We start from the raw sequence: 13,749 nt of genomic DNA, 5'->3' as shown, positions 1-13,749 counted from the left end.
CGGATCGAAGGCGAAACGTTTCAGCACAATAAAAACGAAACTGTCCAGATGACCTGACTGAAAAATGTTGCATTAAAAACTAGAGGTTTAAAAGATCAAAGGTCATGTTCAATAATCCAGGTAAAAAGTGAGGTCCTTTGGGCGGTTTCTATTTTTGAAACATTTCAACAAAAAGAAACCGTCCAGAGGACCTGATTAACGTTGTTAGACTTTTCTTACCTGGATTATTGAACATGACTTAAATGGTTTGAACCACTTTGGCCATGGCTGACTGAGTCGGCCGGGGAGAGGGCGGACTCCAGAAACCATCTTAGCACCATCAAACTGGTTGACCTGATGTCAAGGTGATATTTATAAGACTGAGTTTGTTGAGGCTGATGAAGTCTTTTGGATGACAGACGAAACGTTTAAACATAAAAGAAACCGTCCAGAGGACCTGACTTAACTTTGCTAATGGTTTAAAGGTTTTCTTCATAAAAAGCTGCTGTTAAAGACAAATAAAATATTTAGAGGAGAAAAGAACTGAGACTCAGATTGTTTCCCTTTCAGAGTTTTAACCCTAAATTCCCAAATAATGAATTTGATGCTATAAATACTTGATGACCGATAAATTGAAAGTCTTGCTGACTGAAATCTGAACAAAACGTTTATTAAGTCAAAGAATCAGTTTGTGTTATGAAAAAAAAAACATTATTTTGACAAGAAAACAAAGCGAGACTGAAAAATCCAACATGAATTTTTGTGTTGATTTTTAATTGAAAGTCCTTTAAGGGGACATTCTGCAATCATCACAGCTTGACAGTGAGGAGACCAAAACCACAAGTAGGAGGGAAACTTCAAACTGTAGACAGCAGTTTTTAATGGAGCTGGAACACTGGGACCAGCTGCAGTTCAGAAACCAGGAGTTTCCAAATGACACGAGGTTTTAACAGCTTCCAAACGATGATTGAGGACTTACTTTTCACAACAGCCTATTTTATATCCAGACAATTTCAAGAAAATAATGTGGCAAACTAAAACTTACATTTCAGATTTTTAATTAAACTGATCAGTTTCTACATTTTTTTTTCTTAATTGTAGTTTCATGTTTTCTTATAGAACCGACAATTTGATTATTTTGCTGCCTTTAAAATAAAATGTATTTACTCCAAACATCTTGTGCATGCTTTTTAAAGATCAGCTAAAGAGTTTGGATTCTTCTGATTCATTTTTCATTTTGTTCACTGCACAACTGGTATTAATTAGACTAATTTATTCATATTCAGCACGCTGTCTGTTTGATTCATGGCTCCTGGGACAGAAGATAAATCAGCCATGTGCAGATATCAACTCAGATGGAAAAGTTGCTCAATCTAATATATTATTTCTGTTAAATTCCAGTGTGGGATCTTCTTTCAGATTTTTTCTATGGTTTTATTTAACTTATTTATTTATTTGTTGTTGTTGTTTTTTAGCAGCTGCAGAAGACAATCAGTTCTGACCAAACGACTGCAACGAATGGATTTAAACCAGAACAATGGATGCAATTTTCTGCTGCCCCTAAAATAAAGCAGCAACAATATTAATCTTTTAGGAGACGGGGACGCTGATGAAACACATTACTACATCAACCAAAACGAGTTAAAGAGCAGGGTCATTAGAAATTATAATAATAATAATGAAATCTTGGGGCTATATTTGATTTAATATCTAGCAAACTACCCAATTATACAATTGTACTAATCATAAAATTCAAAACGGTGGACTTCAAAAGGAAATTTAATCTTCATGCAAATGAGGCACACTGTTAACTGAATGCTTCAGTACGTATAGTTGCATCAATATATCTTTATAACTCAATAATTAAACAAAATAATGACGAGTTTATTGCTGTTTATTAAGAATGTATTATTTTATCTTTTTTTGTTTGTTTATTCTGGTCCATTAAAACGAACTAAGTTAAAGTCAGGTTACCATAACCAACACCAGCACATGTTCCAAATGAACTTATGCAGGAGATAAAACACCACGGACAGGTGTGGAAAATAATCACATTACACTGAAAGCTTTGGGCCGTTTGGATGTAGACACGTACCACCCATCTAAAAAGCACACCTCCTCTGTGTTATGACCTCAGATAAATATGATTTATATTTGGAACTGAAAGTAATTGTCAGTATATTGGATTGTGTCTGCTGCTCAGGCAGGCGCTCGGAGACAAAGAGCGAGCTTTATTTGTCGATTTTCTGCCATGGTATAACTGACTGCATGATAAACCCGTTTCTGATTCTCTGTCACTAAAACTGATGGGAACTCAACAGAGCTGCTGCTGCAAAATCACCATTTAACACTTCAAAATGATGATTGATTTTAAGGGGTAGATAAAAAAATTGTTCCCCATTATTTGAATCGAAGCATTATTGATTTTTCAAGCAAAGAAAACAGCCCGTTATGAACTCTATAAAACAGTGTTTTCATCCTTTAAACATTGACAGGACCTCTACCATCCACAAAACGAGTATTTATTTAAAAGAGATGTTTTTTCCCGACTTGGTGCCTATTGCAACAATGTCCAGAGTTGATGTTCTGTTCTTCACATCCATTCCTGCAAACTGAATGAAGTTTTCTTGATTTTTAAGGTACATGGCCATCATCCATCCCTTAAAGCCTCGTCTCTCCTCTACATCCACAAAAGTGGTGATTGCTGTGATCTGGATGGTGGCGTTCTCTCTGGCCTTCCCTCAGTGCTACTACAGTGTGACAAGATTTTACTACCCCAGAACTGTGTGCATGGTGGACTGGCCTGATGATTATGGAGGAACACATCAACTAAGGTAAAAGGAGGAAAGCACAAGTGTTCATTATTTTTATTTTCTTGATTCTCCTCCATTTGTGTTTGTGCAGCTATCAGTTTGCCGTGATCCTCCTGATCTACTTGGTCCCTCTGCTGGTGATGCTGGTGACCTACAGTTTAGTTGGCCGATCACTGTGGGGTGGCCACATCCCTGGGGAGGCTTCAGATCACTACCACAGCCAGATAACAGCCAAGAGAAAGGTCCATCTGTTCATTACGGTTCAGATAGTGAGAAAACAACTTCCTTCATCAGATGCACGACGGGAACATGAGTCTGTGATTCTTCGTCCTGCAGGTGGTGAAGATGATGGTGGTCGTGGTGGTGACCTTTGCTCTCTGTTGGATGCCCTACCATATTTACTTCATTCTGGGCTCAATTAACAGAGACATTTATAAACAGCATTACATTCAGCAGGTTAGTAACAACTTATCTGTTTTACTTACTTTATCCATGACGCTATCTGTTGTTAACGCAGCTTTTGTTTCTTTGTCAGGTATATCTGGCCATTTTCTGGTTGGCCATGAGTTCAACCATGTACAATCCTATTATTTACTGCTGTCTAAATCAAAGGTACAACAATATTTGAACGCATCTGCCTGCCTCGACTATTTAAGTCGTTGCAACGTCTCAAAAATGAACGTTTTACACGTTTAGACCTCTGAACAGTTGAGAACACGCTCCCTTCTCTTGTTTTAGATTTCGTGCCGGTTTCCGTCACGCCTTTGTTTGGTGTCCCTTCATCAACGTGTCGGAGGAGGACAGGATGGAGCTGCAGCACAAAAACACTTTCAGAGCCACAGTGACGCGCAGCCGACGCAGTGAAACGTCACACACGCACGCCTCCATCAAAACTAACAGCACGGAGAGAGATGCATGTTTGCAGAGGAAAAAACAGACATGCAGCACATCCAAGTCACATCTGCCCAAGAAGATGGATTTAACAACCTCAGCTGCCAAATATACGGAGCAAAGCCCTGGACTTTAAAACTAACCCTGATAGAAACATTGGAACTGAGAAGGCAGCGAGACAGCAGAAAGACTGCAGAAAGACTGCAGACCTTTAGGAAAAAGAAAGGTCAGCAGCTGATAAGAAACTTTTGTTGTTGTTGTTGTTTGCAGAAGAAAGTCCTGGAGGAAGGAGCTGCTCACTGGATGTTGTCACCGGTTACACTGGTTAATGGTGCATGAGGTACATGCACAGATCTGACTGAGGGAAGGAAGGTTTTTCAAACCTCCTTCAGGATCTTGTAGGGGCTTCAGTCTAACAAAGCAAGAAACATGGCGTGCCCTCAACAGACAAATCTATTCATAACAAGACCCGCAGAAACAAACAAACAAACAAACAAACAAAAAAACAACATGCACCTTCATCCTTTGGCTGATTGAGGTTTGCCTACAAAGGCAGCCACCTGAAAAGGGTCTTGCTCTTCTATCAACTTTAATACGGCCCGAACCGCAACATGTACTCCCACAAATGTTACATCAAAAGGACCGGCTCAGCACCGTGATGTGTGCTATTACTTTCATTGGTGTTTCAAGTTACCATGGCAACCTAATTTGCAAACAAAGACACCATTTTTCTCATTCAAAACGCCTGACGGAACTTTTAACAGCCTCTAACTGCCACAGTGAGGTCACATGACCTAGACTGAGGAGGTCTCTGATTTTTGAAGCCATTTTGTTTCAAGATGGCCTCCACAACTACCTCTGAAAACTCTAAATTGACTATCTCAGTCATTCTTTGGGATACTGAGCTGAAATTGGGTATGATGGTAGCTGAGAGTGAACCCCAACACATAGTACTGTAAAAACTAAATTTTTAAATAGGTGCCACATGGCAGTCTCCATCAAAGTTTCTCCAGGAACTTTCTAGTTATCAATCTTTTACTTGCATGTTTTTGGACCACAGAGAACTTTAAAAAGCTCGAAAAGACACACATGGAGAACATACAGGGGGATTGGTGGTGCAGAGGATAGAGAAGGTGGGCCTGTGATCGGAAGATCGCCGGTTCAAGCCCCGGTACCGACAACATCAAAAATGTGGGTGGGGTAGGTGAAGCACCCACACCTGCCCCCACCCTCATTCACCCCACCCTGGGCCCATGAGCAAGGCCCTTAACCCCATCTGCTCCCTAAACAGGTCTCTCTTGAAAATTAGTTCTCGTGGCTCAACGAGACTACCTGTATAAATAAAGGCTAAATGAAAAAAATTTAAAAATACAGGAAAACAACCCTGTGACTTTTCAACTAGAAACAGCACTACCATCACAAGTGTTTATCCTTTATCTTTTACCCGCTTCTTTTTTGGGGGGGTCGCGGGGTTCACTGGTGCCCATGTCCAGCTATCACTGTATGAGAGGCGAGGGACATCCTGGACAGGTCGCAAGTCCATCACAAGGACACATAGAGACAAACAACCATTCACTCTCTCACTCACACCTAGGGACAATTTAGAGTTACCAATCAGCCTAACATGCATGTTTTTGATCTGTGGGAGGAAACCGGAGTACCCGGAGAAAACCCACGCATGCACGGAGAGAACATGCAAACTCCACCCAGAAAGGCCCCCGGACTGGGATTTGAACCGGGAACCTGCTCTATGAGAGGCAGCAACTTGAGCCACCGTGCTGCTCCTAAGTGTTTATCTCACTGAAAATACTGTGCGTACTGAAAAAAGCAACAGATTGTGACACTGTAAATTTTGCTGCTATTGAGAACGTCTGAATATGAAGCATCTTTGTTTTTATCCGATGGTGTGGGTTTTTTTGTCTTCTGGTGAATTTTTCTATTTGAAAGTGGTTTGACTGATCGGACAAACAGTTCAGCGACACCAGCACCGAGCCTTAACAAAGTCAGGTGTTTTTACTGCTTTAACACAAAGTCTGTCACAATTAGAGCATTTGATTGTGTTTGTGTAATTTATTGTACTGATGTTTTCTTTAATGGTGAAATTCAACATTAACAATAAGTGTTTGTTAGATGGTTTATTTTCTGTCCAAGCACAAGAATTAGGAACCTGACATTTCAGCAGCTGCAAACCTACAGTCGCTGTAGATTTTATTTAATAGGAGAAAAATGTGATCATCAACAAGGTTAGATCCTCCCACTTGTTTTTTTTTTTTTATGACAGTATACATTTAAAACAACAATAACAATAGCCCTGCATATTTATTGTCTGATTTGGACGTATGAGTTAATGTGCTGGTGTGCATTCATATTTATTATGTATTGTGATTTGACTTGTCTTAAAATATTTACAGTAAAGTTTAATATTTCACTTAAGTGTGAATAAGGAGTAAAACTGTAAATACTGAACTTGTGATCTTTTAAATACAGGCACTGTACCTCATGTGTGTTATGATTTCAGGATATTGGTTAAAAAAATACACTTAACTTGTACGATACACACTTGTAACTTTGTGAAACATCTGTATTTGTTGCCTGCACAAAGCTAGACTGATTTTTTTAATACTGTGACCTTCATTCAGTCAGTATTAAGTTTTGATGAGTGGTAATAAAATTTCACTGTTAAAAAAAGAGGGGAAAAAAAACAATATTTGCATTTACTTTATAGACCGTGCCAATCGTTTAAAATAAAAAAAGCCCAGCGTGCTCCGATTGGTCACCTTCAGTGGCCCGTGAAGGGGGATGTAAAGGTCATGGATGTTTCACTTACTACTGTCAAATGCCATAGAACCATGTGTGTGGAGAAGTTGTTTTGTCTTTGCAAAGTGGAGCCTGCAAGTGCATTAAACCTGCGCAACTGATAAACTTCAAGACCCTAAGCTGGAAAGCAGAGTAGTCTTGAGAGGTTGTCTTCACCTCGCCTCTGTCTTGATATAAAAAGACACTTCCTTATACTGCCTGTGAGCAGACCTTGGAGACAAAGCGCCATTAACATCTTGATGCTTGTATTTCAACGCTGCTCCTCTTGCAGGATTAAACCTGGGCTAATAAAGATCTTCTCGTTGTCCTCTTTGTGGCTATTTATTTAATGAGTTGATGATCACAGGATAATTAAATTATCCAACAGCCCGATCAGACGGATGCACTGGTCAACTATTTCAATAAAAAAATCCAGAACAAGCAATCCAAATGTAACTTTTACATTCTGTTTGACAAGAAATAATGAATAGATATTGCAGAAAACAACTTTTTGTCATTTTTGTGCCAGACTCTGGTGTTATCAGCACGATGTTATGCGAAACCATTAACATCTAATTTGTTTAAAGGGTGCGTTCACATATTTAACATCATATCCTCTCTTTGGCTTAGGGGTATGTGTAGTGAACAAAACATTTGTGTGAAATTCCTACAAAGACAACATCAGATGAACACACGTTGGACTTTATTGAGCGTCAGCGTTTAACCAAACACATCTAAGGTTTGAGAACAAAAGTGAGGACAGATTGGTAAGAGTTTTGGTTGATCAAACTGATTTTGTCTTTTGAATTTGAGGAAAACATTAAAGCAGCCATGTTTAGGACACATTAAAGAAGCTGTCCTTGAAAAAAACTAAATCCTGACAGTCAGGACAGTTCGCTGCGTTTTAGTTTAATTACCTAAAGAAAGATGACAGTAAAAGTTATGAAGGCAAAACATTTATCCACAGAGTTACTGTGTTTGAACTGAACTCAGAAAATATAGTTTTCTCCAACATTTGATCAAAAAGGACCAGCCTCGACACAGATGGCAAATTCACATTTTTTTAAAAATAGCATGAATGTGGTGACCAACACTATGATATTTTATTTGTAATTAATTAAAACTAAATATAAATGAAGAACCTTAAAGTAAAAGATGTGAAAGTGAAAACCTAGAGTTTCCTGAGATGTTAGAAGCACATTTCTACACTTGGACTGTTGTCTCTTTGGCCCTCCTTTTAGCACCATGCTGGTGATGAGAACAGCCAAAACATCATAAACTGACAGCTGTTTTTCCACAGCTGGGATTAGTACCAACAGCATGACGTAGTTCACGATACATAACAGACAAACACGTCAAACAGCCGATTTATGCTGATGAAGCGCTGATAACAAGCAGCGAATGTCAGTGGCATCTTCTGTGTGCATCATCATATAATAGTAATATTCATGAACATTCCCCAACATAGAAATAAAATAAATAACAATATTGTATATAACATATTGCATTAAATCTGGGTAAGGTTTTACAACTTTAAGAGAAAAAATATTACTTTTATCTCGGTACAATTTATACACTCTTGCATATCCCTTTTATTTAGTCTTCCTGTACAAACAGTGTGATGCATACAGCAGACACACTTTGGTCTAAAACGTGCCTTTTTATCATCCGCTTCTTCTGAATGTCGAAAGAGTGCAGTAACTAGAAGGTTCCACCAGATGGGAACAGAGGAGCATTACAGGAGTGTGTCGGAAATCCTTATTTTCACGTATTATACTAGTTTTACTTTTTACACAAAAAAAAAAAAGACAAAACTGCAACACACTAAAAGATTAGGTACTGTTACAAAATATAATAATTAAAATAATCTAACTACACAACAGAAGAATCTGTCTCCCAGTGTCTGTGTCCTGTAGGCACGAGCTAAAGCAGCTACTGGAGTGCCATGGCTTGATTTGGAAGAAAATGACACAATCTGTGGAAAAGGTGGGATGTCTGCTGGGAGTTTTGGAGTGAGAACAACGAAACAGGAGATTTTCTTTTGCCGTTATTTACTGTTGAGCTCCTGCTTTCTGAGCCGGCAACCCACAGCCGTGATGAGAGCGGCTCCTTTCCCGCTGCCGTCCTCTGACAGCAGGAAGTTGACGGTACACTGAGGAGCCAGTTCAGCAACGGTCTGATGCATGATCCCAGAGAAACTAGACAGAGAAGAGATTTTACATCATTTTACACAAAGAAATAAAATTAAAAAGCCATAATGGTAATATCTAATTTGGGTTAGTTACCGTATTTTTCGCCCTATAAGTTGCAGTTTTTTTGCATAATTTGCATGCCCTGCGACGTAAGCAATGTATTTATGTTTTTTTTCTTCCATATTTATAAACCAATTTTTGGCTGAGATATGACCTTCATTCATTCTCACTGAGAATATTGAACACTTCCATTTTCAGCCGCTAGATGGCAGTCTTGCAGTATGGTATGCTGTTGTATCATGTAATAGGTAAAAGTGGCTATTAATGACACAACTGGCTTGCAACAGCCTGACACCGTCATCTGCCTGGAGCAACCGTCAAAGCAGCTTCATTTCGCTGCACCGCCCTGGAGAAATGCAGCAAATTTGACCATTGAAGTGCATTTATTAAGTAAAAGTTCAACTGAGACACACCTTTACTATAAAGTCAAGCTAACAAATAATTGTTTTTAGGTGGTTCTTGTTAAATTTCGAAGAAATGGACCAAGTCGCCCTCTGAGCGTTCGTGTTTCCGCGTATCGGCTTTTGAAATGCATCCGATTTGACCGTCGAAGTGCATTTATTAAGGAAAAGTTAGACTGAGACACACCTTTGCTATAATTTCAAGCAAACAAATAATTGTTTTTAGGTGTTAGTCTTGTTAAATTCTTGTTAAAGTACTCCCGCGCACGCTCCTGCGGCCACCATTTGGCAGCCAATCGATTTTTGGCACAACACCGGCCCACATTTCCGGGTTGTCAGCGGTGACGCATATTAGATGCAATGTATTTATTGATTTTTCCACTTTATTACACATATTTGGACTGATGCGACTTATAGTGTGGTGCGACGCTTACAGCGGTAAATACGGTAAACTTTCGTTTTAAATCAGACAGAATGTGGAGGAGTCAGAGCTGGAAACTTAAGGATCACATGTTTAACAGGTTGAACAGTTTAAATATTCACTCACACCAGTAGTTTTTCTATTCTATTGTGCAGCTAATAACAGGTCACATGTTCAACAGTAACTTTGCAAAAACCTGACTTAACCTGACTGACTATGCACCATTGTACAAAGGCATGTTATTCACATGTCTGAAGCTTTTATGACCTCTGGTGGGGTTATGTTTTTGCAGCTGTTTTCTGTCTGTCTGTCAAAATAATGACACAAAATCCACAAAAATGATTTTTAGAAACCTTGCTGGAGCGGTAAAACAGAGAAGTTTTCTGCATTCAGATTTAGTAGTGGATTTCTGACATCACATCGAGACACATTTGCAGAATTCTTGCTAAATGACCTTTGTGGTAAAACTAAGAATGCAAAGATGTCTGGTCCTCCATCATTTCTGACAACTAAAGCGAAAAGACGAACCTTACAGAGACATGAGCAGATCATTTTAGACTGAAGACGGCAAAAGGTGCTGCAGCAACAAACATGTTCTTTGACCCTTAACATTTCCATTCCTTTTTAAAAGTTTGTAAAGTAAAAATTAAGAACCTGCTGAGAGTGAAAACGTCGGCACTTGAATGTGTATTCAGACAAATCCTCATAAGGGAATGTTCTGACAAAATCAAGACTTGACATTGAAGGGAAGAAAATAAATTAAAGGTATGGTATTTTCTTAGAAGGAATGCATGTCACCTGCTGCCTTTCATGCCGGAGTGTAAGATTAAGATCATCTTACGATTAGAAGGGACAGAGCTATGAGCATTTTTGTAAAACTTTGTAAACGACGTGCACATTCTCACGTGATAGTGTGTGAGCTCGTAAGACACGTTGATTACTTTCAGTGAGTTTCATTAACCTCCTTTATTAGTAAGTTGTATTTGTGATGATTTGAACTTACTGGGGATGTAATTTGTACAGAGTTCCATCTACGGCCACGGTGACGTTCAGGTGGTCCAGTCCGCGGTTTTCTCTTATCTTATCCACGACAGCTGCCATTCCTGCGCCGCACAGCTGAGCAGCACGACGTGCCACAGTTCCACACACCTAACAATGAAAACCTTATCAATATTGCAACAGCTAACAGATTGTACCACACAAAGTTAACAGAGGCAGAAGTTGGAAAACAAACACAGCGTTGACAAATCTGTTGCAAGTGAACGAACACTTTCTTCTCTTTCACAAGACACTGAAAAAGAGTTGTAACGGGATTCGCCACTGTTTCAGACTGAACTGTATTCATCGTGAATAGGCCTGTCACAAAAAACAATAAATCAATTAATCGCATGATAAATGAAAATTATCAACCTCGTTTTCATTTATCGGCTTTATAGTTTCTTCGTGTCTCTTTCTACTGGACACTGGATGACAAAATCCTCAACTCCGGTGCTCTTCACTGACCCATCCCTTTCTTTTTAGTCTTTAAAATGCATTTTAACCATCCAAAATCACGTTTTTAGATCATTAAAAGCAGCTAAGATGAGAAGCTAAGCTACGAGCTAAGCTAACAGGCCGACCTCAGGAAAAAACCTCCGTCTTGTTGAAGCTCCAAAATTCATGGTTGAAACCCGTGCCTTCGTGTAAAAGTTTTTCTCTGCAAAAAGAAGCTGAGAACTTGTTTACTGATTTTTTATTAAAAGCTCTGTGTGAAAAATGCTATGCTAAAGAGCTCAAATCACACAGAGTGTCCGCCTTTTTGAGAACCGAAGAGAGACAGCCCATGTCACGTCAAGGGGCCTCACTCCCATTTTTCTTAAAGAGACACGTTGCTCGCTCCCTCACTATCCATCCTTTGATGCAAAGTGTCTTACACTTTGGTTGGCCTTGTCGCTGTTTTAAGTGCTCTATAAATAAAATGGTATGGTATGGTACACTGCCATCCGGTGGTCGAAAAAAGGTACTACATGCAAAACAAATTCCATCCGTCCCTTATCGTTTATCTGCTTTTTCCATTTTGGGTCATGGGCAAAACAAATTAACCAACATTTCTTCTTAAATTTGGCAATAATTAATTAATGTAAAATTTCAAACAATATTATCGGTTATCGCAATAATTTATGAGACAATTAATCGCCCAGCAAAATTTGCTATTGTGTCAGGTCATGTAGATAATAGCAGAATTGTAGTAAAAAGCTGTAAAACAATAGCTAAAAGCTAAAGCTAAAAGTAGCAAAAGTTGAACATGAACTTTGGTGTTTTGAACCACTTTGGCATGACTGTCTCAGAGGAGTTGACGAAGAAGAGGGCGGGCCCCAGAGGCCATCTTAGCACCAGCAAACTGATTTTTTTTTACGCTATGGAATGTGCTGTTTGTGGGAATCAGTTTTGGTTGGTGGCTTCTCGAACTGAAGAAGTCCTTTAGATGAAGGAAGAAACGTCTCAGCAAAAAAATAAACTGTTCAGATGACCTGACTGAACATTGTTGGATTTTATACCTGAATTATTGAGCATGAACTTGGGTAGCAAAAAGTTAGTTAAAAGATAAAAGTAGCAAAATAGTAGCTAAAAGCTAAACATAAGTACAGCAAGTAAAAATAGAGCAATGTTTTTAAAGGATTTAAAAAAGGTCTTAATATATTTCTATGGGTAACATTTTTGTAAATAAAGTTAAATATTTTTTTGAAAAGTATAAAAAGTAGTTACAAATCAACAAAAGCCATAGCACCCATCTCCAGAACGAGCTGAACAGTTTGATATATGAATGACTCAAAACACGCAAAGCCTGCAGAAGCAGTAAGATTGCAAAAAACGTGTGGAGGAATAAAAAATCGTGCAAACAGGATGAATGCTGAATCAGCAACACACAATTTAATTTGTTAGGCTCACCAACATCTGGCTCCCCTACCTCTTTCACAATGATACTGTCATCACAGGTGCTGTCCAGCCCCAAGTGCTGCAGGATGGCTCTCACCTGCAGCAAAGCCAGTCTGTCACTGGAGAGAGAAACATGGGTTCAGGAGGTTCATTATTGACACCATTTATGGGTTATGTAGCAGAAACCCTTGTGTACAATTCCAGTCTCTATTTGCATTACATTTAAAAGAAAAAAACCTGATGGCAGCTGGTTGATAACAAAATTAATAATTTGTTGCATTTTCAGTTTTGAGTGCAAATACAGTGCAATGTCCACCTCACAGTTTTGTATATTAATTTAATTTCTTTCTACAGCCACACACTGCAGCTTTTAGAGCCGGAATCACGACACAAACCCATTACCTTTCTATCTGTGAGAGGAACTTTGTTTCAAAGATGCCTCTGGTCTTTAAAGTTTCAGAAATCTGTCCCCTGAACAGGAAGCCTTTCTTGGTCATGTCTATGAGGATGTTCCGCACAATTTCTCCGAGGTACATGCCACTGCACATTTTCTCATATCTGCAAATTCACAAGAAAACAGAGCATAAATTACACACAGGCATGGATTAGATTATAACTGTGACATTAGCATATGAAGCCAGAACATTTGATTTTTTTTCCTTTATTCGGCACCTTTGTTTTCCCGGGTTGAGAGAAAAGTCGTCTACAGCATTATCGTACTCTGTCCGGATGTCGTTGAGGCATCCGTTGTCTCCAAAGGCCCCCCATTCCATGTTGACACACATCCGACCCTCATCACCCTCGACCATCTCAATGTTCCTCATCTCCTCCATGTAGCATGCATTACTGCCAGTTCCTGTTTACCAGAGGTGATCATTAGAGGAACTGAGTGCAGGGAGTCAAATATTCATCGTACTGAATGAAAACGAAGTAAACTGACCAGCAATGAGTCCGACCTCACAGGTGGGCTCTTCATAGGCACAGGTCATCAAGGTTCCCACTGTGTCATTGACTATGGCCACCACATCCAGGTCAAACTCCTTAAAAACAGCACACAGTATGATTTCTCCTCCTGCACAGAGCTGTTACTGTGGTAACTAAATAATGTGTCTCCTCATGCTGTACCTCTCTTCTTTTAATAGCCTCCCTCAGTAGTCCCACCACATCCTCTCCTTCACAGTCTGTCGCCTTAAACCCTTTGGTCCACGTCACTAAGATACCCTGCACACACAAACACACACACACACACACACACACACACACACACACACACACACACA

General features: G+C 39.3%; 2 protein-coding genes across 2 annotated transcripts in view; one reads left to right on the top strand and one right to left on the bottom strand.

Moving 5' to 3' along the window:
* tacr2 (tachykinin receptor 2) overlaps positions 1-3,819 on the top strand; it is an 8,340-nt gene extending 4,521 nt beyond the window's left edge. Inside the window, exons 3-7 of the mRNA XM_037693529.1 lie at positions 2,619-2,813; positions 2,884-3,034; positions 3,129-3,248; positions 3,328-3,404; positions 3,531-3,819. Coding sequence (XP_037549457.1) covers positions 2,619-2,813; positions 2,884-3,034; positions 3,129-3,248; positions 3,328-3,404; positions 3,531-3,819 — 832 coding nt within the window. The remainder of the gene's footprint in view (positions 1-2,618; positions 2,814-2,883; positions 3,035-3,128; positions 3,249-3,327; positions 3,405-3,530) is intronic.
* A 4,660-nt stretch (positions 3,820-8,479) lies between these two features.
* LOC119423193 (hexokinase-1) overlaps positions 8,480-13,749 on the bottom strand; it is a 28,092-nt gene continuing 22,822 nt past the window's right edge. Inside the window, exons 15-21 of the mRNA XM_037690603.1 lie at positions 13,595-13,690; positions 13,410-13,509; positions 13,142-13,325; positions 12,872-13,027; positions 12,501-12,588; positions 10,557-10,702; positions 8,480-8,677 (exon numbers count right to left, since the gene is read on the bottom strand). Of these exons, the coding sequence (XP_037546531.1) occupies positions 8,527-8,677; positions 10,557-10,702; positions 12,501-12,588; positions 12,872-13,027; positions 13,142-13,325; positions 13,410-13,509; positions 13,595-13,690 (921 nt within the window). The 3' untranslated portion in view covers positions 8,480-8,526. The remainder of the gene's footprint in view (positions 8,678-10,556; positions 10,703-12,500; positions 12,589-12,871; positions 13,028-13,141; positions 13,326-13,409; positions 13,510-13,594; positions 13,691-13,749) is intronic.

Source organism: Nematolebias whitei, chromosome 2 (genome assembly GCF_014905685.2).
Source record: "Nematolebias whitei isolate Nwh7 chromosome 2, NemWhi1, whole genome shotgun sequence".
In the NCBI taxonomy this organism is placed as follows: domain Eukaryota; kingdom Metazoa; phylum Chordata; class Actinopteri; order Cyprinodontiformes; family Rivulidae; genus Nematolebias; species Nematolebias whitei.
Note: the sequence above shows the minus strand (reverse complement) of the source record. Positions and strands in the feature narration are given on the sequence as shown.